General features: G+C 37.9%; 1 protein-coding gene across 2 annotated transcripts in view; it reads right to left on the bottom strand.

Annotated features, from left to right (window-relative positions):
* Positions 1-26,666, bottom strand: part of PDZRN4 (PDZ domain containing ring finger 4) — a 272,837-nt gene that overhangs the window by 8,574 nt on the left and 237,597 nt on the right. For both annotated transcript variants that reach the window (XM_082742228.1, XM_082742229.1), the window contains 3 exons: positions 13,967-14,065; positions 11,371-11,433; positions 4,416-4,517 (listed from right to left, as the gene is read on the bottom strand). In XM_082742228.1, the coding sequence (XP_082598354.1) occupies positions 4,416-4,517; positions 11,371-11,433; positions 13,967-14,065 (264 nt within the window). The remainder of the gene's footprint in view (positions 1-4,415; positions 4,518-11,370; positions 11,434-13,966; positions 14,066-26,666) is intronic.

Here is a 26,666-nt window from a genome sequence, read left to right as displayed (position 1 = left end):
AGACCGCATACAAAGTGTTCCCCACCCCCAGAACACACTGATGCTACCCTCATCCCGCTTTTTTATCTTTAGGCAGATGGCTTCCAAGTTAACAAGATGGCTGCATGCCACAAACACAGACATTTATTTGATCTGGGGGGAGGAACAGAAAAATTCTAAAATATTCTTTTAAAAAAAAAAAAAAGGTGAGGCTATGCCATGTCTATTTTGATTCATTTTTCAGGTCGAATTGCTATACACACACACACACACACACACATATATATATATAGCAATTGCTATATATATATGTGTGTGTGTGTATATATATCTATCTCTGAAACATTGCATCTAAGGGGAGTGGAGCAGTGTGGAGCAGCAGGGTTTTGTTTGTAGGCTCAGGATCCAAGTATTCTGGTGGGAGTCTTACACAAATTAAACTGAATAAATCCTTTCGGCTTCTCAATACAAAGTGAAGTGGGAAACCTTGCTCAAATGATGAGTGTTGACAGTCAATACAGATAATTTGCCTCAAAGTGGATTTCTGGAGTTGGATTACATAAATTAGCTGTCTATGCTGATTAAATTAACTGAATTACGGTCCATGTTCTGTTTTACTCTGTGTTAAAAGAAACAGCAGCTTTCTAATGAGCCGAAATTGACAATATAGTTGACCCTTGAACAACAGGGGTTTGAGCTGTGTGGGTGCACTTACATGTGGATTTTTTTTTTTTTAATACAGTACAGTACTCTAAATCTCTTTTCTCTTCCTTATGTTTTTCTTTTTTTTTTTTTTTTAAAGATTTTATTTATTTATTTGACAGAGAGAGATCACAAGTAGGTAGAGAGGCTGGCAGAGAGAGAGAGAGAGAGAGAGAGAGAGAGAGAGAGAGAAGCAGGCTCCCTGCTGAGCAGAGAGCCCGATGTGGGACTCGATCCCAGGACCCTGAGATCATGACCTGAGCCGAAGGCAGCAGCTTAACCCACTGAGCCACCCAGGCGCCCCTTCCTTATGTTTTTCTTAATAACATTTTCTGTTCTCTAGCTTACTAGGCTGTAAGAATAGTATATAATACATGTGACATCTAAAAATATGTTACTGGAGTGTTTATGTTATTCGTAAGAATTCCAATCAACACTAGGCTATTAGCAGTTATGTTTTGGGGGAGTCAGAAGTTACAGGCCAATTTCTGACTGGGTGGGGGTTTTGGCTCTCTAAATCCCTGCATTGCTCAAGGCTCAGCTGTAGTTTGAGGGATTTTCACTACCCAACAATGGCAAAATGAGCTCTTAAGGGTAAATGAAACTGTAACACTTGAAAAGAAAACAAACTCTGAGAGGACATTAAGTTGCACTGGAAAATGCATTAGCATATATGCTTCATATTCCTTACTATGAAGGTAGTTGTAAGTTTCTTGATACTTATTACTGGCTGCCTAGAATTTAAATTACTCAAATTTGACTGAGGCCAAAGTGCTGACACATTTACTCATCCTCATTTATCTTAATGTAGCCTGAATAACCAAGTTCTACCTCACTGACTTTGATATGCAGATGAACTATGAAAATTAAGCTGACTAAAAATTCAAATTCAGTTTATAATTGTCTAAGTTTTACATCCTCTTTTTTCTTTAAGATTTTATTTATTTATTTGACACAGAAAGAGACTGCATGCAAGCAAGCACAAGCAGGGAGAGCTGCAGAGGGAGAGTGAGAAGTAGGCCCCCGCTGAGCAGGGAGCCTGACTTGGGGCTCAAGCCCAGGACCCTGAGATCATGACCTAAGCTGAAGGCAGAGGCTTAACCCACTGAGCTACCCAGGTGCACCAGTTTTTACATTCTTTAATCCCTTGTAAATTTTATGAAGCCCAAAACTCCAGACTCCAAAAGAAATTATGTAGAACTACAAATGTTACTTTTTATAAGCACACCAAGGGATTTTTCTTTAATCAGGTCAAAACAAAATATTTGCTTGCACAGAGCTAGTAAATAATGGAACAGAGTCTTTTGAAATTTAAATGAAGGGGTGGGAAAGATAAGGAGAACAAACTGTAGAAATTAATGATTCCCTATAACTCTTTTCTTATTAGCTAATCCCACAGACCCTTGGGTGTTAGCTATAGTCAGCACACATCTATTTTGACAAGTCTTTTGGCTGGAGGTATACATAGCACAGTGAGTGAGTCACCTCCTTTCCCTCTTGTATTTCCCTTTCCACCGAAACAAGCATTCATGGTAGTCAGAGTTTCAGACTCCGCCACAGGCGGACCTTTCCCTGGAGCTGCGCCTGCAGGAAAAGGGGGCTCTCTTTATGAAACTAGGATCTGTCTGCACAGCAGTGGAACACACGTGCCATTTCAGAGAAAGGAACTATCTGCATTGTCTCTGGAGTATGTTTACAAGTTCTTATGAGAGCCCTCTCTGTCCCAGTGTCCCAAGGGGAAGAGGACAGAATAGCAATATCTTTAATGGTCTAAGGAAGAAAATGAAAGAAAGTTGACAGGGAATGAAAGAAATGAGTTATTTAAAAATATTGCGTGATGTATAAGACTGCCCCCAGCAAATCTGTAGATCATTTTCAAGAATGTAGAGAGTATCTGAAATATTAAGAAAAGAAAAAGCCTAGAAAAAGTGCACAAGAAACTTCCACACTTTCACAAGTAAAATTCATTTGCAAAAAATACCATAATAAGATACATTAAAATTGATAAAAAAATATAGGTGATATAAAGGCAAGGTTTTCTTGGATTTTTTTCTTGCCATTTTATAGCATGTACTGCTGAAATTACATTTTAAAAATATGGTGTGAAGATCCATTTTCTTTCTTTCTTTTTCTCGAAATCTGATTTTCTAAATGCAGTAAGCTTTCTTCCAGTGTCATGAGGCTTCTTTAGGATCAAGGGGCTGAAGCAGATCCTGATTTTGACAGGACAGAGTATCCTGCAGTCAGACAGCCATCTTTTCTCAACTGTGGAGAGGAAGTCCTGTTTGGAAATTCATCTTCCAACATTGATTCTGTTAGGTCAGGAGTGTAGTCAGATATTTGAAAATGCCACCAGTTCTACCAAGCATATGTATTCTATTAATGATTAACAGGATCTAGTCTTACATCATGAATTTTGATTCTTTCCACAGTCTGTTATAACCGTTCTGTGGCATAGTTTCAGGAAATGCTTTAATTCTAAATTAATGAGGTTCTCTAGAAGTTACATGGAAAGGGCAAGGGAAACCACATTATGACATTGAAATATCTTTTCTCTAACAGGGAGGACCCCTGAGTTCTCTTCGGTTTACCATGCATTTCACTAACATTATGTTTAGCCCCTTTATTTTGTTCTTTTTCAAGAAAATGGGATCAGTGAGACTAAGTGGTTTGCACAACTTCCACATAATTAGTGAACTTTCATACATTTTCTGTATTGTTACATTCACTCCTAAACAGGCAGTCCAGCCAGGCGTGTGGGCTCTCTCCCACTCCCGAGACCGCAGGTGTATAACTGTACTCTGCCTTGGGCTATAGCAGACTTTATGGGATCCATTTAGAATGGTCAAGGGCATAAAGGGAATATATGCGGAAAGGGTGATCTTTTATAACCACTATATTCAAGTCAGGATTTAGTCTGACACTGAAATACACTTCCTCAATGTAATTTATAGATAGTATGCAGTTACTGAGTTTGAAAAATATCAGATCAATAACCTGGGAGACAAATGGTGATATAAGCAGCTTCACTCAAACGACTGACAGATGGAGAGAATGGTGACAACGTGATGTCCTTTCCGCATTGCGGTGGGTTATAAAAAGCATATAAAAAGAAGGACCCATAGCACTTTTCTTCCACCATTACCTTTCCTTTACTTTCATGACATCCCCCACTGTTAAAGATAAAAAAACAATTCCTCCAGAAGCTATCCGCTTGTTTTTGACTGGACAGATGTTTTTGTCACACTACACTTGGGAAAAATTCCTTCATTATACTTGGAACTACCCCATGCTACGTGGGTCACTTTATTTGATAAAGTTCTCTACAAAGATTTAACTTGATAGTTGGATACGCTAATGCTTCTCTCGTTAGAGAGTCTTTCAAGATACCTTAATATGCCAATTAAGTATTTTTAGATAGAGACCTAAAGCAAGGATCCAGACAGAATTTAGAATCATGTGAAGTGAACCATTTTTCATTTACGAATTCATTCAAATAACTTGCAAGTGGAAGGAGAGCATAATGGTTCCATCTTGTGTACCTTTTTCCTTCCTTCTCCTTTTTTTTTTTTTCCTCAAAAAGATAAGTTGATGAGGTTGGTAAGTTAGGAAAGATGACTCTTAATTATGTTTTGCATACATGGCTATACCAATAGCCATAGTACTGAGTCGATATAGAACAGCAAATAATGGATGCCAAGTTCAGTCTCAAGATTTCTGACGTCCGCTCTGACCTGAATCTCTGGCCTTGCGACGAGCAGCACGATTCTCTTGCACTCATCGCTAGACAGCAACGCCACTGCCTCTTCTCGATTCTGGACATCTTCCCCATTTATCTAGAAAACAAATGGAAGTGGCACATTAGTTTCCATTTCCACAATGCTGCACACAATAAATGGCAAATATCAGCTCATTTGTGGTGAATGTATGGACAATGAAACTCACACAATGGGCTCATCTTCAGCCCCTCCGTGGTAAGTGCCTTCACTCAATTATGCGCTTACAGTAAGAGCCATATCGATCCCTGAAGGATGGCGGACATCAGAGGAAGCAGTTATGTTCATAAATGTCCAACCTGCGCCCTGGCAACATACATCTAGCAACACAATTAACCAGCCCCTGACAGGTGACGTTCATCTTTCTCCGCTCAGAGTAATGGAAGTGTCACTCTGAGATAATAGTGCTGGGGGAAGCAGGACTGGCAATCCCGCATCTGAAATCCGTCATCCTGCACGTCTGCTACGAGCCAATTAGAGAGCTGCGGTATTATCTCTCACCAGGCAGCGCTCCCAGGCCACTGCTGATTGCATTTTCATTTAATCATCTCATATTTGTGTGGGTCTGACTCAGTTGCCCCAATCACTCTCGGGATATCTTTCAGGGCTTCACTAATCAAAAGAAAGACAGTTCATCGGTAACGTCCATATCAATACTCCAGTTCTTTCTAAGATTTGTCCATTTCCTCAAACAACAAAACTAATGAAATATCTTATGGCTCATCTCGTAAGTGAACTTAGGTTAAAAAATAAAACACAGAGGAAAAATGGCTTTTTGCAAGAAACCAAGCTTGAGTAAACTTTTGATTAAAAAGACTCTGCTGGAATTTGAAATATAGCTTTTGTCCTTTTTCTAAATTCTACAGACAGAGAAAATAAGGTTTCTGAAGTTTGTATTTCAAGCTACATTTTCATGTTCAAATTATTTAGCTCTGAGTTAACTTCTTTCTTTGGATATTTTATATTTATTTATATTATTGATTGTTCAAATCCACAGGGACGGTGAAGGTTTTGATCATAGTACAGAATCAAAATGTGCAGAAAGAAGTTTTAATTCAAGAGGTCAAGTAATTATGCCTAAAATAAATATTAATTATTTCAATAAATTAAATAGAAAAGGCTGCTATACTGACCAATTTTTTAATAATTAACATCTTTCATTAAGCATTTTTGCTGGAATGGATGAATTAGACTGCTGAGATTTTATTTTATTTTTTTCTTGTGGATCTTTGGGATTTTGGCTGATGCACGAGGGCAGATAAAATTATTGAAATAAGCCCAGGTATCTTAACTCTGGACCACAATAAATGATCCTTAATCCTGGACTCTTATCACACATATGGAGCACAAAGAAAGCAGACAATACGTAATAGTCAAAGGGAGGGGGGCAACATACAAACATGTATTTTCTTACTCTGATCAAATAAGTATTGCCTTTGTTTTTCACTTATATATGTAGACAGGAAATTCAGATTTTACAAGTTTCAAGTGCACTTCCTCTTTTGGCAACTCACAATAAAATTAATCAAATTAGAAAACAGAAGCTATGATTCCAAAATGGGAACTAATGACGGGAAAGGGAATTTTGTGCTTTTTCTAAAATATACATCTGAAAAGCTATTTCTATGCTGAATCCAAGGCTTTTTCTCAAATAAAGATAAATTGGCCATGGTGGATTCTACTACACCTCCCCAGTCCCCAGTGAAGTGTACTTTGAAAATAAGGACTTGAAAATGTTTACTTTCTTTGAGCTTTGGGGGCTTATGTCCATTTCATAGTAATTCTTAATAGTATATCTGCAGTGTATCTATTTGTTCATTCATTATGAACCTAATCGTCCATCCTTCCTCCATCACCAGGCATGTTGGATCCTGGGGAGATAGAGTTGGGTGCTCTCAGACAGCTTCTCTTCACCTTTTCTGTGCAAAATCTAATGCTCCCTGCTTTTTTCATTCAAGTATATTCATATAAATTCTTCATCTACATTTCACTTACCATTAACCTAAATACTCTTCATTCATGTTTACTTAACGTTATTATTATGTTTCCTATATTAAAGTGCAGGTAATATGGGGCGCCTGGGTGGCTCAGTGGGTTAAAGCCTCTGCCTTCGGATCAGGTCATGATCTCAGGGTCCTGGGATCAAGCCCCGCATCGGGCTCTCTGCTCAGCGGGGAGCCTGCATCCCCCTCTCTCTGCCTGCATCTCTGGCTACTTGTGATCTCTGTGAAGTAAATAAATAAAATCTTTGAAAAAAAAAAGTGCAGGTAATAGTGCCTTTCTCAGAGTGTTCTTGTAAGGGTTAAATGAGTTAATATATCTCTAGGGTTTAACCAAGGGCCCAGTATCCAGGAAGAGCTCTGGGTTGGCACATGGTACCGTTGATATTTTTGTTGTTGTTATTTCTTATGACTATGACTACTACTGTAATTATTTATGTTCATATTTTAATCCTCAGTAAAGATTCTTTTCTTCTAAATAAAGCAAATACAGTAAAATTCATGCACAAGAATGAAATCCACAGTAGCAAACATCTTTCTACTTTAAAAGACATCTCTCTCATATATATTTTTAACTCCTGGAGAACCACCAAGAAACAATATGGTGTGTTTGATTTGCAGTCTCCATAGAGTTGGTATTTGTCTCTCTCTGTGAACTCCGCATGACCAGAGCTACGGTCTTCAGTCCCAATGTTATGTCCTTGTTCCTGGAAGGACAGATCCCATGTTATAGAAACACATTTCCAGTCAGAATCCTAGGTGAACGTGAAAGGAAATGAATTTGTTACAGAAATCTGGGTTTAAAATGTAATTTGTTGTTTCTTTTTCAAAATAAAGGCCACTTTAGCCAACTGGCTGGTAGATCCTATTGAACTCAAGACATTAGTTTGATATCCAGAGTGATACTGGGGCAAGAAATGCAGCCCTGGGTCTCAGCAAAGAATGAAAAGGTCTGAGGAATGGAATCAGATAGAGCTTTCAACCTTCATTTGCTCTTGTTCCTGAAGGATGGCTCATACTGCAGGATTGCTGGTGGGGACGAGGTTTGCTGTGCCTGTAAACACCAGGCAGACATAAAGGTGAAGGACTCAGAATCACATGGAGGAGATAAATGATAAACCGCGTCGCCACGGTTTAATGGAAGGCTTTCATTTTAAGAAAAGAGAGGGAAAGAGAACCAGGAGAAAGGCAACATACAACTTTTGTCGTAAATGAGGGAAAACTGCGCCAGAGAATATGTCTTGTCTCATTTTCTGTGCATGGCCGTATGTAAATATTGATTTCAAAGCGGATATTGCTTTGTCTTAGAAGAGATTTGTGGCATTACAAAGATAAATCACCCAAAATCTCACTTTAGGCCCAATCTCCTGTATGTGCATATGAGTGCATATATACATGTGTGCGTGTGTGCGCACAAATTGTGCAGGACCCTAAAAGCCTAGAAATGGTTTAATATAGCTTTTTTTGCATGAATATGCCATTTTTTAGGTTTTTATATTGATGTTCCAGAAGTGGGGGGCAACTAAAATTCTTGGCATCTGACCACCTATGGAATTTATTTGAAAATGTAGGAGCCTAAAGGCAAAAGAGGCATGATGTACTTTAAGTGTGCTTATATTTTAGTGTGGAAGAAAGGTGAATAACATACAGAGATATAGAGGTGGACAGAACAGAAATGGGAGGAAAACAGTTATCTAAAGGGCAGAAAAGAAAAGCATTGGAACAAAAGCTGGGGACAAGCTTATGCATAGGGCAGAGATAGAGAGAGAAAGCTCAGTTGGACTTATTGACCCACTGCTTGAGTTTTTGCAGGGTTTTGTCAGGGAGGGAGTAATCCTTAGGAACATGACCGACTTTTTTGGCAAACATGAGATTAGGTTGCTGACATAGAATACTGTATGTTTACTGTCCCAAGGAGGAAGTGAAGATATAGCCCTCTGATCATGGAGGTATGTGGTCGTTAGTTCCTCCTCTGTGGGGCTCAGAAAAGCCCGTCTTCACTCAGCATTGCAATTTTGTGAGAGGACTTCACCATATGAATCCCTGAGGCTACATCTGATACCACAAGCTTGTGGCAATGGCACAGCACACAGAACTGTCAAGTGCTTGCAGGGAAAAAAGCATGGGAGAATTAAAACTTGTTCTCATGAAACCGGGTCATGGTTTTTCTTCTGTACAATCCCTACCTTGGGCCAATCTTGCGTGAGTACCTGTGTGTGGGTGGTGTCCCTAGGTGAGGTCATTTAATAGACCCGCGATGTACTACCTTTAGAAAATTTTAGCTACGCCATGAGGATAGGACCATAGGAGTACTCTCCTTAGGTCATCATGAACAGGAAATTAAAACCACAATAGCTCTAAAGAGATTCATTTAAATAAAAGCCAGCCAGGAAACTCCAAGGATAAGAAGTAAATCCTCTCTTTCTCCCCCTCTCATCTCCCTGCGACAGGAGTCATTAATTGTTCATTACAGGGTATCCCATAATCTCCTCATCAGCCATATGGGAGCTATTTGTCTGTGGGTACAATTTTGTCACAGTTTTATTTAATATAATTTCACCATCACCCTTAAGACTCTTTGTTTCCTATGTGTGCAAATAGACTTGAATTCTAGGCTTTTTAATGTGACATGTATTTGTTCATTAAATGTGACATATTTGTCACTGAATATAAAGTAATCAGGCAGACAACAGCATTTTGTCAATCCTGCTGTTGTTTCTTCAGTGAACAACTCCATTAAGGAATGCCTTATTATCCAGCAAATATTTTATCTGAAAACTTTATCTGCCTCTAATATAGCCAAAAATAAGGAAGCCTCAAAACATATAACATGTATATATGACAATACAATCGCTTTACTTCTATCTACCTCTACTCATAGAATGAATAGATGCAATTTTAACAACTGTATTTGTAGATCTAGCTTATGAGAAAGTGGTTAGCTGGAAATCAGCAAAGGACCCAGGGAGGTTGCTGGAGAAGGTGTCATATGTGGAGAGTAGATGGTGAGAGAAGACGTGACTGCTGGAAGCAGCAAGAGAAAAATGACCAAAAAAAATATATATATATATATGTAACACATTAGAAAATGTGGCCAACCAGGGTGATTTCATATTGTGGCACAAAGTCTTCCAGATGTTTTAATGATTGAGTATTTATTGTTATTATAGCATCCTGTAATGATTGCTGGGCACAATATGACCTTGAGCATCATGATAAGATTATATTCTTTTCAATTGAGTATATTCAACTGTAGATGTTAACAAGGTGAACGATACATTTATAATTGTTTCCAAGTCAAAATAATAATGATAAAATATGTTTGAAGCTTTCTTTATCTAGATGGTACACAAAAATGGTACCCTTGTGTTTTAATGAGGCTACATCAGTAAAGCTTTACTGCAGATTGTATTCATTTATCCTATCACTCTGTCCGTTGAATACCTGTTTCATTCATTCATGATTGAGAAAGACACTGAAAACCTGGTAGCAAAGAAGACTATGCCTTGGTTTCCTGATTCACTTTCTCTTGCCCTGATAGAGCCTGTGACATAGTCCATTCTGTTTAACTATAGGTCACCACTTAAGGAACTATAGGAATACAAGTTCTATTCTTGAAGTTTTCTAAAAATTAGTAGGGCCATGAATGACCACAAATCATACTTTTATTCCTTCCTAACTGGAGTCTTAGGAGCTGTTCCTTGATGAAAAACGAGTTCTGCAGCATCTAGCTAGAGAGGAGCAAGGGTATGCAGTAGAGGTGTGAATCAGTGAGTGGAGCCCTGAAGAAAGGGAAGAGGAGAAGGCTGGGCAGGATAACGCAGGGTCCCAGGCAGTGCACCACGCGTGGCCATGACAGCGCCCCCTGCATTGTCTTCTCTGTGTGGGCAGCTGTCTTTCTAATTGCACCGGGAGTGCCCCAATCCCAGGATGGCATCTCGTCTGTTTTCGAAGTCCTGGTTCTAGGCAGAGTGTTGAATCTATTGTTAAAATGCAAAGCAACATTCGTCAAACATTCACATCTAGGAAGGAGAAGTGGGAGCTGTAGGTTCATCATACGGTCTAAAAGTTATGCAGAGTGTTTACATGGTTGATAACTTCTTCAGTTTTTCTTGTGAGTCATCTTCTCAGCTTTGTAGTTGTATGATCAGAAGTAAACTCAGCCTCGGCTCTAAATTTGGGTTAATCTGGACACACAAGTTGGGGAGCTGTGTGTCTTTCTGCAGCACTCTGTATGGGAAAGGACTCAGAGGAGAGAGAGAGGGTCGAGGCGGTATAGGAGACAAACTCTGGCATTCAAAGTCATTTCTAATTTGGCCTGGAATTCTTTCCAGCTCCACAATCCCCCTTATGTTCCATTTATCATCTTTCTCATTAAACTGAAATTTTGTCAATCTCTACATTTTCACATAAATCAAATTTCTTCAGACTTCTAGACTTTCAGGTCCTCATAGAACACAGGAATCTATGTTTCCCTAATTTATTCTGGAAAAGGCAGCAGAAACTGGTGGTGGTGTTGCTCTTACTACTAGAAGTTAATGTTTGTTACTTACATTGCAGTGTGCTAAGCCCTCCAGAGGTATACTCACATTTAACCTTTGAAACAATATGTCTTATTATTACCATTTTTTAAGATGAGGAAACTGGTTTAGGATGAGGAGTAAAGTAAGAGGTGGAGCTGGGAGGTGAAGCTGAGTAATCCAAGTCCAGAGATTACATCTTAATTACTAATTATTAGCCAATAATTCTTAATAAATAGTATCATCTTTACTTAAAATTTTTTTAAACAATAGCTGTTTGTTTTGTGGATGCCATTATCTAGAAAAGACAAATTGTTTTCTCTAACATTTTATAAAAAACTAAATAAAATTGAAACTATTGAACAAATGGTAGGAAATAACCATGTCACATACTTGCAAAATTCGATCCCCTTCTCGAATTCGGCCGTCTTTGGCAGCAATGCTATTCGGATCTACCTGAAATGGAGAAAACACACATCTTCAACTGGCTATGCAATACTCCCCCAGGAACTTAAAAATATCACTTAAAAAATATTTTTAGTAACCTGGTTAAAAATTCTCTACTGATTTATAGAAGGCATGCCAAAGTTTTCTGTTAAAAATCACTGATTCAAAAAATGTAAGTGGACTATTTTAGATTAATAATAAAAAAGTTAGAGAGAACTATAGCAGAATTTAATTTGAAAATGATTTTTCTCTCTCTCCCTCCCTTTTTCTCTTCTCTTTCTTTCATTCTTTTTGCTCTTTTCTTCTTCTTCTTCTTCTTTTTTAAACATCTGGTTCACTCATTTCTGTATCCAAACTGTCAGACTTGGTCCTCAGCTGACACAATCTTCAGCAGATGTTAATTCTAGGATTCTCTGAACCCAGGAAATTTTCTTTCTACTAGGGTGATCTTTAAATTCTGGTTTAGCTGTTTTAGAAAAGCTGAGAGCTATACTGTAAGTCCATTTTATTAAAGAAATTTCTGTCTCATGAACACATTAATTTATAAAGAGATTCACAATTGATGTTGCTTAAAAAATTAAAAAAAAGTGTTACCTATGTTGATCATTACTAGATTCTAAATTATAGGGTGATGTGTATTAACTATAAATTATTTTAGAACAAATAGAGATGTAAGCCTTCATTAGGGGTTTACCAACATTTTAATGGGCCAAACTTGAGTGACGACTTACAGTTTACTTGGGGCAGATCTGTCTATCATATTTTGAATGATGGCACTAAGCCGTTTATTTAAGATTACTTGATCAAGTCTCTAATTTAAGCCAAGTATTTCAAGTGTAGCATGAGTTTGATTCATCCTATCCAGATGTTACGTATTACTTTCTTATTAGGTGGTGCCACCTAATAAGTGAATTTTAAGTGATCGATCAAGAATGAACAAAGACACTATTATTACATGTAAGAAGCATAAGGAAAATATCCCTTCCAAGTACATATGTTCAGTTCCTGTGGCTTCTTTATTGTTCCTACAAAGTTAAGCTCCAAAGCAGGCATATTTAAATGGTAAATAGAGACTTACTAGAGGAATAGAAGTATGATTAATCAACTGTATCCTACTGAGAAGCTATTCACAATCTAAAACTTTGCCTACAGAACTGTGGTCAAACTAAGGCCAAACTTTGACATTTGTATCTCTGTGCTTATTACAGAAGAAAATTCTTCACCTACTTCCTCACCATATTTGGAGGGATGACCATAGCTGTCCATTTAAAAGAGGTGTATAAGTGAATCATTCTCTGGAGGTTTTTTCAATGCAAGATCCAGACAGTAAATTCTTTGGTAAAGTAATAAATAGTAACTAAAAAGTAACATTTACGTTTATAGAGCTGGGTAATTTTCTAAGTGCACTGATTACATTATTTTTCCATATTCTAAACACCTCTATAGAAGCAATGAGATAACATAGTTGTACCAAGTTTCTAGTCAAGGAAGCTAAAGCTCAGTGAGACAAGATCATGGCCAAGAACATATGGAGCAGCATGGGACATAAATTAGTACCTAGTTTGTCTAACTTCTTTTTCACACATACATTTATATGTACACACACACATTATGTGTGTGTGTGTATAGATATATATAGAAAGGAGATAGGCAATACTCACACATCTATGTGTTGGTATATATTTATATAATTTTCAGTCATATGTACATATAATTAAAATAAATTATACCTTACTATTTCTTACAAAACGATTCTTTAGTGAGTCTTAAAAAATCAACTATAATAATAAATTCTTTTTTTTAAAAGATATTTTAATTTATTTGACAGACAGAAATCACAAGGAGGCAGAGAGGCAGGCAGAGAGAGAGGAGGAAGCAGGCTCCCCGCTGAGCAGAGAGCCCAATGCTGGGCTCGATCCCAGGACCCTGGGATCATGACCTGAGCCGAAGGCAGAGGCTTTAACCCACTGAGCCACCCAGGCACCCCTATAATAATAAATTCTGCTTCACATTTTTTTCAAAGTCATTAACACTAAGAGAGTGTCACGTACACGTACTTCACTTTCTGACATTGATTATAGGGTTGAAAAAAAAACCTCACAGATACATTCTGTGGATAGTCAAAGGTATCAATCCTGCCAGCAGAGTAAAATATGTAATATTTGTGATATTAGGTCTAAAACAATTAGTCAATGCTCTTGTTAAAGCACTGATAAAAGGAATGGAAGGATGAATGTTTGCTCATCAGAAACTTTGCTTGACTTCCTGCATACTTAGGGGAATTGATTCAAATTTAGACAATGCTCCGATTTTTGCAGTTTTCCTTACTGGGATGCTGTGGTGAAAGCATCCCCATTAAACAAGCTGATAATAATTACATTACTTGGGCAACATAATTTACTTTCCTAATTGAAAGTGACAAGTACTGGAACATGGCCAATTCTTCACATCCAAGCCTCCCAAGGATTTTCTCATCGTGAGTCATTTGACTCCATTACTCGCAGTCTCCCTCCCCCTATCTCCCCTCCTCGGCATTTCTTACCTCGCTGACATAAATGCCCGTGTCTTCTTCATCATCCGTTCGGTAACAGACTGTCAGGCCCAGCTTCTCTTGACTGCTAACACGACACAGCTCGACCTCCTGAGAGAAAAACACACACAGAACGACATTTATCTCAGAAACAAATCCCACAGCAGAATGGAGAACTCACTGATACTCCCTGAGTTGCTTTGGGAGGTTTTCATAATTACTGCCCAACATTTGAATTAATTTATGTTACCAAAATCATCCAAATGTACCTTCAATGTATATTTCTGTATACTCAAGCCAATGTTTCAAATTTTCATTGTACAGGTGGAAAAGTGCAATTTTGGGGGTATCAAATCATAAACTTAAGGCTTAAAAATTGTACAGTGAAGTATAAAATATGCATCAATCAGTAAGATATTTGAGACTTCAAAGTAGGTAGAAAAATGTTCATAAAAATACTGAGAGTTACTGTGGATTTTATTTGTATTTTAATAAAACAAAACACTTCAAATTAAAAAAGACTACATTGGGCTCCGTGTCAATCCTTCTTTGGAGTTCTATACTATATGGTAATCAGCAAGTGTTTTGTGTAGTTCAGGCCAAGGCTTTCTATTATTTTGTAGAAGGTCTAACCCTTGGAATGAAATGGGTTCATCCAGGCTGACGGGAGAGACATCAACAGTCATATGAGCAGAAGCAATGATTCAAAATGTAGCAGTAAATGAACATGGAAACACATTTACTGAAACACATGGCTAAGGGGCTTGAAATGTCACTCCTTAGGTAATGTATATTGAATCTATTTCCTGATTTATGTTCAGTAAAATAATAATAAATTTCAGTGTATTTCATTTTTATATAATGAAATAGACTTGTACTACTTTCAGAAACAGATGACTTTAGGACAAATCGCATAATTCCCAGCACTAAAAGATAAATTAGTGTTCTCATCATGGAGAACTTGCTCCTATTGGATGAAGAATATAAGGTCCTTTGATAAATAATCAGATGAGATAAAAAAAAAAAAGAAAGAAAATGGAAATGGAAAGAGAAGTCTGCATGAGGGTTCTGGAACTCGGGCTCTGTGGGAGTTGCAAATTTGTCTGTCTTGCTTAGTGCTCTTTCTCCAGGTCCCAGAACAGGGAAAGGCACAGTGTGGGCACTCAGCAAATCCGGGCTGAAGGGTGGCTGCTTTTATTTCAAATCTTTCCTGGTGTTTATAACTTTCTGCAAAACAATAATTAAGCAGTCTTTCCTCTTTAATGGGAGACAGATTTCATGTGTAAGTGTGTGTATACATGCACGTGTGAATGAAAAGAAGATTAGGAAGTTTGATTATAATAAGCATCCATTTAACCATGTACTAACTGAAATAGTTACCAGGACTAAATAAAAAAAAAAAAAAAACTCACTTAACTTCAGACAAGGGGATATTTTCTAGAATACTCTGTTGTGTTTGAAGAAGGATCCTCCCTTTCAATTTTGTATCTTAGGGTAGGCCTTGTCATTGGAAAATAACCATTTATTTTAATGACATGCTATAAACCATAGGTAAATCCTTAGCAAGGGTAGATTATTACAAGCTTTAGTGACCAATAATTTCATAGCTGATAGCAAATAAAACAACATTAGGTCCTCTGTCCTGAGATATGTACTGTAAATTGGCAAACTCCATGAAGCTATGAAGAATGACTTTGTAACTGGTTGGCAAAGATTCTCTAAATTCCACCACAGTGGTTAAAAAGGGCATGCTAAACAGTAAGGGGAAAAAGGAGAAAAGTCCTTTCACCTTGAGGAAGAATAGGAAACAGTGGTATGATCTGGCACCGGAAGTAAAAAAAAGTCCATACCCAGCAAGAATATTCTCAAAACTGGCAATCATTAATGCCTCCAGAGGGGGGAAAAGACTTGACTGAAACTGTTACATTAGGAAGAAATTGCAGCAACAAAAGAGCTTCAATTACAGCAATGCACTATACAGTTAAGGAGGAGAGAAGCTTATGATTCCTAAGAGGCCTACAAGGAAACCTAAACACTCCATAAAGAACTGAGATTGGGACCTTTAAATTAAAGCAAATGAGGAGCTGTAGTCAAAGCTGTGCCCTGACTTTCAGCATCCTTCTGATAGCAGGGCAGAAAGTCCCTGTGCAGCAGGAAGACACTTCCAGAGGGAGTCTTGCTTTTTAAGTGTTTTCTCGACATTCTCAAGGCTGCAGTATGGTTCTGGGTTTGTTTAGGAGACGCATGCTGAAATATTCTGCAATAAAATGGAACCAGTCTGTGAAGACAGAGAGGGCAGAACCCACCCTTAAGGCTTCAATACTGCAAATCAAAGCACCAACTCGAGAATCGCAACAGAAAGACAAAGATCCTGAGGTCAACGTAATTTTTTCAATATTATCATCCTACTGGACCTCAGCAAAACTGTAGAATAGGTCTCAAAGTTATCTATGACATCTTTGTTTTTAATATCCTACATTTAAGACACTCAACACCCTCATATTTCCTTCTAACTGTCTGGAGTTGCTAGAGATCTGCCTGTCTAGGCAGCCAGTGGATTTCAGGTTTGTCATCTTACCTATCTCCTAGCAAAGTGGGGCATTCAATGGTAACTTCTATTTCCTCACACAAGTAGCTCTTAGTACATAAAGAAAAGTGATGAATATTTCTTAAAGAGATCATCATTAGTAATTTTTTTTAGGTTTATAATTTTACTTCCAATACAGTTAACATACAGTATTCTATTAGTTTCGGGTGTACAACACAGTAACTCTACACTTCTGTACAGCACTCAGTGCTCATGCTGGTAAGTGTCTTCTTAATCCCCATCACCTATGACACCCACCCTTCCCCCTTACCTCCCCTTCCATAACCATCTGTTCATTTTTTATAGTTAAGAGTCTGACAAACCATGAGACACTGTGGACTCTGAGAAACAAACTGAGGGTTTTGGAGGGGAGGGGTTTGGGGGGTTGGGTGAGCCTGGTGGTGGGTATTATGGAGGGCATGTACTGCATGGAGCACTGGATGGATGTGGTACATAAACAATGAATTTTGGAACACTGAAAAGAAATAAAATAAGGGTGGGAGTTTGGGGTACTAGGTGGTGGGTATTATAAAGGGCACGAATTGCATGGAGCACTGGGTGTGGTGAAAAATAATGAATACTGTTATGCTGAAAATAAAAAATAAATTAAAAAAAAAATAAAAAAAAAAAGAAATAAAATAAAATAAAATAAAATGGGAAAAGGGAGTCCGTTTCTCAGATTAATAATTATTTTAAATATTGCCAACTTAGGGTTTGGTTCATATTAATAAAGACTAAAAATATAAAGCCTTAACTCACAGGACCAAACTTGAGGTGGTAGGATTTCAGGCTCTGAGGAAGACTTGAGTATGATTTCCTGGATCCCACAAACCACCCAATACTAGTGCCAAGTGTGGATCTGCCATTCTTTCTTCGGTTGAGAATGTTTTAGACACTGAATATTTCACATTAGTATACAGAAGCACACATTTTAGAATCAAAGTTCCTTTAATTCTATGATAAAATAACTTCTAAGCATCTACCTGTAGAGCACTTTGTTTGTATGAGGCAAAGGTGGCTTTGTAAAGCCTGATTATCTGAAAGAAAGTCTCTAGTACAGGTTTAATTTAGTATTCCTTTCACAAAGCACACAAGCCTCTGACTTCTGAAGAAACAACCTCCTGGTAATAGAGAATGTTTTCCCTAACAACTTTCATACCTTTCCCTCTGTCACTAGGAAGCTGTTTGATGAAAAACATAAAAGTGAAATGTTACCTCTGTACATTTTCTCCACAGAGACAATTCACAAGCGTATACGAATCAAAGCCAAGCATGCACGATGGTGCCACTAACCATCCTTAAGTCATCTGTGGCTGGACTGAAAGAAGCACTTCATATACCTGGTAAGACTATCTTCGTTTGGTTTAAATGTGCGTTAGATGCTATGTTCTGGGAACGTGAAAAGTCCCTTTAAAAAATAAAATCATAGTGCCTAATCTTGTGAGAAATTGGCTGCATGGATATTGAGGGTGGAGGAGAGGATTAAAGTTAGTTACTAACTAACTAACTTTAGTAAGTTGGTAACTTTAGTAACTCACTTCCTGTGAAACATCTTTCCAGTCATAGAAAGAATGGGATCTATCCATAAGTCAGTTGCCCTACAGTACTGTGAAATTTTTATATATTTTATGATTCGGTCTAAGGAAGAACAGGGAGTTTAAAAAGAAAAAAAAAAAAACAACTTTTGCTTTCTAGATAGGACTCTGTTGCTAGAGGAAGAACTTAGGCTTAAAAGTGTCTACAATGGCTTTTTAGGCAAATTGTTTCCAAACCCTAGAGAGCTCAGAGACCCAGGCTTGAAGAGAAAATTCAGAGGCAGACAGTACCACGAACGTCTGAAGATAACCCAGGGCCAGACAGGATGGTCACTGATGTCAACTGACAATCATGGGAGACAGGGGTCTCTTGTGTCCATATCATCCTTTTCTTTTATTTGTGTTCCTGATTTACATTAATCAGACGACAGATGCACTACTATACTAGCTTAGTATTAATCATATATCATTGTCTTACATTTTGTAATGTTGATTAGTAACTATCAGAATGCCATGCTCAGTTGTTCTAACAAAACATTTATTTAAAAAAAAGAAAAAGAATTAGTGGGAAGTACAAAAACTTTAACTCCCACAACTAAGGGAAGCTAGATAGTCAACTGTGAAAATATTGCTTCAATATCATTATTTCCTCAATAATGAAAACCAGGAATAATACTTAGTAAGCAATAAATAACAAAATCCCGGAATACCCCCATCACTAGGACAGCATCAGGCTCACACGCTCCCATCTCCAAATACCCATAAAAAGCTGCTGCACCTTGTAACTAAATCATGTTTCTGTAGAGACAGTAGGGTAAAAGCGAGAGCAGATGGTCCTGTCTTTCCACTAACCTCCTTAACCTTAGTTCCTTACTTGACTACTTTTTCTTTCTTAATGATATTGTTGTGGAATGCAGGCAGCTTTTTTTTTTTTTTAAGCTTTTATTTATTTATTTGAGAAAAAGACAATGAGAGAGAGCATGGGCGAGGAGAAGGTCAGAGAGAGAAGCCGACTCCCGGTGGACCTGGGAGCCTGATGCGGGGCTTGATCCAGGACTTCTGGGATCATGACCTGAGCCGAAGGCAGCCGTCCAACCAACTGAGCCACCCAGGCGTCCTGCAGGCAGCTTTTAATATCTCAGTTTTCTCCTCTTAGGAACTCCCTAGATTCTTTAGGAACTAAAGAATTCACATTTTTCTATGCTTAGGTTGCCTGCTTCTCACTGTAGGTTACAAATCACCTTAGGAAGTCCTAAATTACCCACTGTGAATGGATTTGATACATTAACAAAGAAATACTAATTTTGTGTGTATTGTTATTCGGGGGAGGGTAGATTCACATTGCCCCTGATCAGTAGTCAATGTCATCAATTCTGGACCAGGAAGAGAAATAGGAGACTTAAATTGAGGGTAGAAATGTGATACTTCAAGTACATATTGTTACATCTACCCCACCAGCAAGAGAATCCTGCCAACTGCGTTGGCAAAGATCTTTATTGATGGGTTCTTACCCAGTCCTGCTCTGTCTAAAATAAAGATCACTGGCATATGACACTAGAGGAAAACTTCCACTTGTATCAGTTAATTTTGTTGTTGTTGTTGTTGTATCTTTTGAGATATAAAGATCATTTCAATCCTGAAATCCAGGATTACCCTCAGGTGACTCTTGAGTTTTGAACAGACATGAACATGATCATTTATTAACTTGCTAATGGCATTGCCAAATACCTACCGTCACTTGTAGCTGGATTTTCTGATTTATATGTTCGTTCTTGGTGAAGGGGCATCTTCATTAAAATTGTTCAACATGCCATAAACAATGTGTAGAAAAGACTATTCATGAACTGTCACCACCCTAGTTGCTTTTCTTTAAAATATCCATTTCCAGTGCTCTACTGTTTGATCAGCACAGATACTTCAGTATTCCTTCTCTAGAATGTTTGCTCATTCACTAGACCTTGAACCTACAGATTCTTCCACTTTTCACATTCAACAATTTCCTCATGACCTCCCCTCTCTCCTTGCACAGTTTGGAAGCACAGTTACCCATGATAAACTTTCATGAAAATCTACAACTCCCTCGTTGATCTCTGTTTCCACCGTATCACCCGGCAAAAAGTCAATCACGGGTAAACCCAATTATTACTTCCCTGCATTCCCACCTGAGCAGCTGCATAGTCCTGGAGGAAAATGCACAACCATGCTGACCACATTGACTCTTCCAATGTAAGTTCATTACCACAGATCTCAAATGGACCATCATTACTACCTGACAATCCCAATATACTTCCCTTGTCAAGTTGCTCCTCTTTATCTCAGCTTTCCAAGAGGACCTACCCATGTTCAGTTGATGACCTTGTTTCAGAGCCCATGGTATGTTAGGTTATTATTACCTCAACCTTCCACTCATCCAGACTCGTCTTTTATACCCCCTTTCTCTGCAATTCTGCTCTAGTGTCTTCCCTCTCTTCATTTTTAGGCAATATCCTATCTTATGCTTCATGAAGAAAAAAGAAGCCATGAAAGAGAAACTGCTGCTTCTTCCTTCTGCTCAGTGCATCAACCTAAATTCACCTGTATCTATCCTGTGGGTTGTCCCTCTATTACAATGAAAGGGAGAGGCTCAACTCTCTCAAAGGCCAATGAACCCACTCATGCTCCATAAATTAGGCCCCTTTTTAAAAACATTTTATTTTTCAAGACCTTTTCTCTTTAAATTTTCTCATTCTCCTGTATCATCAGTTTCTCTTTCCTTATTAGATCATTCCCATTGCCATACCACACCCATAAAGCACTACTATCTCTTATATGGGGTGAGGCAATTGGAAATCCAATACCATGATATGGTGGTCGGCTCTAGTTTGGGGCCTGCTGGAAGAAGTTAATAAAAGTGCATTGGAAGAGATAATAGAATTGACCCTGGTGTTCACTGAGACCAAATTTCCAAGCAGAGAACATGGAATATACAAAGGTTACAGATACAAGAAATAGCATGTATGTTATAGGAGCTTTTTATAGTTAATGTGTGTGAATCTAAGGGTTTAAGACTGGGAAGGGTGAGGGTCACAGTGGTGCGCGCGCGCGCACACACACACACACACACACACACACACAGAAACTGGAGACATAGACCAGGGCCATATCATGGAAGGATGGCTACACCATACTAAGTAATTTGTATTTTGCAAAAAGTAAAGAGGACTCACTGTAAAGAAAGTAAGAGTCTGATTTGCAGCGAGAAAAAATGGCTGCAGCAGTAGCATAATGGGTGAGCTGCAGGCGTCAGGAAGGCTGGTGGGGAATGTTACCAGTTTTGCAACAGGATTTGAGGGCTTGGATGAAAGTAGTGCTGTATTAGTCTTTAACACAGTTACTATCATTTTCATCTTATTGATGAAGAAAAAAGAGACACATAGAGGTTAAGTAACTTGCCCAAAGTCACACAGCAAGTCAGAGGCAGAGGTCTGGATTCAAGTTCTAGCTAAAAGGCCAAGCCTGAATTCTCAACAGCTCCTTCCTCTAGTTCCATGAAAAGTTATTTCTCCTTCTGAGTTCTTAGCTCAAGTGAAACTTTCTAGATGGTATCCTTCCCCATCCCACCTTCTTATATAGGGCCCCTAAAATTCTCTATCAGAATTTTACTGATGCTTACTACATTTTTGAAAATTATTATCACTTACTCTTTCTTTTTTTTTTTTTATTAGCAAATCTGTATTTTACTACATTGCTTACTTTTTTAAAAAAAGTCTGTTTTTCCCCCCCTGTTCTATGAACAGGTCTTTGCTATGTTCTTTGCTATGTTATGTTATAACCTACAATCCTTAGATGCAAAACAAAGAAATACAGTTCTTAAGGATGGTGCCATGCCCTCTTGTTAACATTCCTAGGGCCATCATAGTCTGAAAACGTAAATAAAGGCCCAAATTCATTAGCTGGGTGAGTTAACTGCTATAGTGGATTGGGGTGTAGGCTGAAATTGGTTTTTTTAATATTTATACCTATGTTGTATTTCTATATATCTTATATTTATATAAATCTATTAGAATCAGTAGGATATATTCAGAAAGCTGTGAAAACAATAGATGTGACTTAATTGCTTACAATCTCTGCCAACAAGAAAACTAATAAGAGTTGATGAAAAATAAGCAAAATTATCTATAAATTACTCATTCTAAGAATTCCTCTAGCAGATTCTGTCTTTACTTATTTTATTCACTTGACATTTTCTTACCACCACTGATGCCAAGAACTATAGTCAGCATTAAAAACATATATATACTTTTATATATATAAAAGCATTAAAAACTTACATATATATTTACATAAATATATATATTTGTATATCAGCATTAAAAATTTTTATATATACAAACATTTAATATATATATATACTTATATATATGTTATTCAGAGTATTTTGCAAATAATATTCATTTAGTTTTATAAAAATATGACAAGATTATACATTGTATAGGGATTTCTGGCCCACCCAGCATTCACATTCTCTCTTTTTGGAAACAAAAAGAAAAAAATTTTATTTATTTGACAGAGAGATCACAAGTAGACGGAGAAGCACGCAGAGAGAGGAGGAAGCAGGTTCCCTGCTGAGCAGAGAGCCCGATGTGGGACTCGATCCCAGGATCCTGAGATCATGACCTGAGCTGAAAGCAGAGGCTTAACCCACGGAGCCACCCAGGTGCCCAGCAACTATTTTTCTAAATCAGAAACTGAACATGGGTCTTTGTTTAGTTTACTTGAAAGCTTTTTTTTTTTTTTTTTTTTTTTAACAATGGACTTTTCTACTTTTCTAGTACAGTGGTGAGTTAAAAAGCTCATTGTCTAGACTGAGGCACAAGCAAAAAAGAACACACAGTAGTGTGGTAAGTGAAAGGGTTGCAATTTTAAATAGGATGTCAGAGTAAGCTTCATCAAGGAGAAGGTACTGGAACAGAATCAGAAAAGAGATGAGGGATTTAGCCATGTGGTCATGTGGGGTAAGCAACCCAGGCAGAAGGTGGCAGGTTGGAGGAAAAGGCAGAAGGCAATCTCTCCAGAGCTGAGGGAGTCTGGGGTGGGTAGGACATCTGATCACAGAGGTGAAAGGGCTCCACACTACACAGGGCCAGGCGGGCCTTATAAAGACTTTGGCTTTACTCCAAGTGATGTGGGAAGCCTTTGGAAGTGTTTCTGCAGACAAGTGACTGATCTTCACTATGATCTTCACTATGTATCTTGGCACTGGTCAGATGTGTGATAACTACTTTTTCTTAAACTTCGTATCTTTTTTGGAACCACACTCTCTTTATTTTTAACCCTGGGAATTGCAACAACAATGGCTCACATTTGCTGGTGTTGGGTAAACTGCCAGTCACTGTACATTGATTACTCCCTGTTAACCCTGTTAACTGTTAACAAGTTTAAGCAGGAGATATTATTACCATCTCCACTTTATAAGTAAGGAAACAGACAGTGAGGTCAGAATGAAAAATGTGAGGCTTTCTTTCAGACATAAACCATGACCAGTTATGAAATTAGGACAACTGAGGGAAAGTAAGGACTTATTTTTCTGATATTCAGCAGAGGCAGAAGCATAAATTTATTCTGTTTTATTTTTAATATTGATAACATTTTAGGGAAATGATATAATCAATTTATTTTATAGAATTATTTGGAAGGGATTTTAGCCATAGTTTAACTTGCCCTCTGATCCATCTATGTAAATGACTTTCTCCCATTCACAGGTAATTCAGTGACAGGGTTGGGAGTGGGAACAAATTGCTTTCTTTCCGTGGTTATCTCTCTGGTTCTTCTATTACTCCTTAAATCATTTTCTCTTGGGACAGAGTGGGGTGGACTGTGCAGGGAGGAGAGTGTGTTGTGAGGCCAAAATCGTGGTGGGGGAAGATAGAGGCTGACTGAAGAGCCTTATGCAGGTGGGAAATGTGGAGGCGGGAACTAGGTTGAGTAGCCAAACTGAGCTGCACCATACACCAAATCAGGGTGATGAGTACAGGACTCTAGGACAGAAGGGCTGGAGTTGAAATTCTTCTTCTTCTTTTTCTTCTTCTTCTTTTTTTTTTTTTTTTTAATATTCTTTCATCCCTTCATGTACAGTAAATTTAAAAAGTGGGAACAGGGGTGCCTGGGTGGCTCAGCTGGTTAAGCAACTGCCTTTGGCTCAGGTCACGATCCTGGAGTCCCAGGATCGAGTCCCAGAATCGAGTCCCACATTGGGCTTCCTGCTCAGCAGGGAGTCTGCTTCTCCAGCTGACCTCTCTCCTCTCATTCTCTCTCTCTCTCTCAAATAAGTAAAATCTTTTTTCTTTTTTTTAAAAAAAAGAGGGAATGGCACACTAACTCTTATATAAAAGTACCATGCATTTACTGAGCAGCTCAAACACATGTTCTCATTTAGATAATATGGCTTTTCACCTTATTTTATCTCCATTCCTGACATTTGTAAAGTATCTTTTCTTTGAATTACTGAAAATCAGTTTTTCAAAAGAGAGTGTTAACAGCATTTCTTTGATACTAGCAATGTGCTCTCTGCAAAGTAAATAGTGGAAAAGGACAGGGTGACCCCTTGTGCCTTGGTAGTCCCTCATTCAATGGCTACAGTTCTTGTGATGCTTTCAGTAAAGGGGATCATGTTTTCAGTAAAGGGGATCAGCTAAAGAGATACCATCTACTGTTTGGGATGCTATTTTAAAGCAAAAACAAAACAAAACAAACAAACAAACAAAAACCCCCCAACAATCATTTAAAGAGGCAGACATTTACTTAAGAAAGGCAAGATGTCTTTTGCCTAAATATAAGGGTCTGTATGGACCATCTCTAGCTACTTGAGGTAGCAGATTAAGCATTAGAAAGAAATAAAAGCAAAATCTCACCATTCACAAAATGATCCTCGGGAGCACCTTCTAGGGAAATTAGTAATGCAGGACTGAAATAGGTCATAAATATCAACTTCAGAGGACAAGGTACTGTAGTTGTCATTGCTTTAGCTTCATGGGAAACGTCATTAGCAATCAACATTTTGGAATATTGGAAGCCCTGTTCAATGTCTGGGATGGAGGGTGAGACACTGCGGCCCCTTGAGAGAGAAGGTAGATGGGGGAGGGCAAAGTGGTGAAGAAGACGGAATGAAGAGGTACAGAGCTGTGATCTAAGATAAACCCAAAAAGGAGCATATGTAGGTTTGGTAGGACTGAAAGACTGCTCCAAAAGGCATAGAGTTTGGTAGAGATGGTAGATTTACTGTGAACTTGGGCTAAAGGTTAATGAAAGGAAAGCATCTAGGGCATGTTAACAAAACACTACCTTTTGAACTTGCATAGAGATATTAATCTAAATTTATCAGCTAATATTCCATTTATCATGTTTCATGTTGTGTCAGTATTTTGCTATGCAATGACTTTTTTGGTGAAAAATAGTGCAAAACTCACTGTTTTTTCCACAGGCGGGGCAAACTAATTATAAAAGTTGCACAGAAACTACAAAGATTTTATGTGATAAAGCCTATTATAGAATACATTATTCCTGCAAGTGGATTAAGGCAAGGAGTCTTTTCATATTATCACATTTTTACACGCAATGTTTAAGACACCACTTAAAAATATGATCAAATAGTGAATTAAATTTTCTATTATGAAAATCCCCAAATATTGCTTGCTCTATGATGACCACACAAAAATATGGTACTTTATTCCAACATTTGAGGATCAGTAAGGAATTTGATCCACAAGATTAATTATTAAAAGATGCTTGGATTCCGTATCTCCAGATTAGTACCACATATGTAATGACAATTTTTTTATACATACTGATTAGTTATAGGTGACAGCTGATCCTGAATTCATGCATTATTTCTTATTTGGTAAGTTCTACATTTAGCCGCTGGTCACAACCCTGAAGTATCCAAAAATCCACTTGATGGCACCAATTCTAGATTTTTCCTTTTCTATCCTTCTTTTTGGAGCCAGCTCTACTAGTTATTTTTTAATGCCAGTCTATTATGATACATGAAATGCACTGTATCTTTATTGCACTGGCAATAAAATTCTAATAACATGCATTAAAACCAATTAGTAGACCTGAACATCTCCTGATCTGATGAATGAGAAAAGGAGGGTCTACATTTATCTTTTTCAGATATTATACATTGAGTTCCAGACTGGGAGACGCCCGTGTCTATGTTGACACAACAGAAATTTGTCAATCCTTCTCAGAACTTCTTTTTATTTGAAAAGCATTCAGGAACTTTTACAGTATGTGTATTAAGGAAACATAAAAGGAAGATTAGCAAAGAAAAAGAAGAATGGGAAATAAATAAACCTGTTGACAAGATGAACTTTATTTCCATCAGCTGGTTACCGAAGCAGGAAATACAGGCTTTTCTAATGAGGCACTGGGCTATTATTGCAAGTCTTTTCTAAGCTATTTTATAGTGGAGCTGGGAGTTTTTCCCATGGTCATGATAACAAGAAAAGGTACAAGATTTTTAAACCCGTCAAGATCCCATAAAAGTCACAATAATAGTTCCCCAGTTTTTTTTTTCTTCTGTTCTTGTTCTTGTTTAGTAAGAAGAATT

The sequence above is a fragment of the Mustela nivalis genome (assembly GCF_964662115.1).
Source record: "Mustela nivalis genome assembly, chromosome: 7".
In the NCBI taxonomy this organism is placed as follows: domain Eukaryota; kingdom Metazoa; phylum Chordata; class Mammalia; order Carnivora; family Mustelidae; genus Mustela; species Mustela nivalis.
This window is presented reverse-complemented; position numbering and strand designations above follow the sequence as displayed.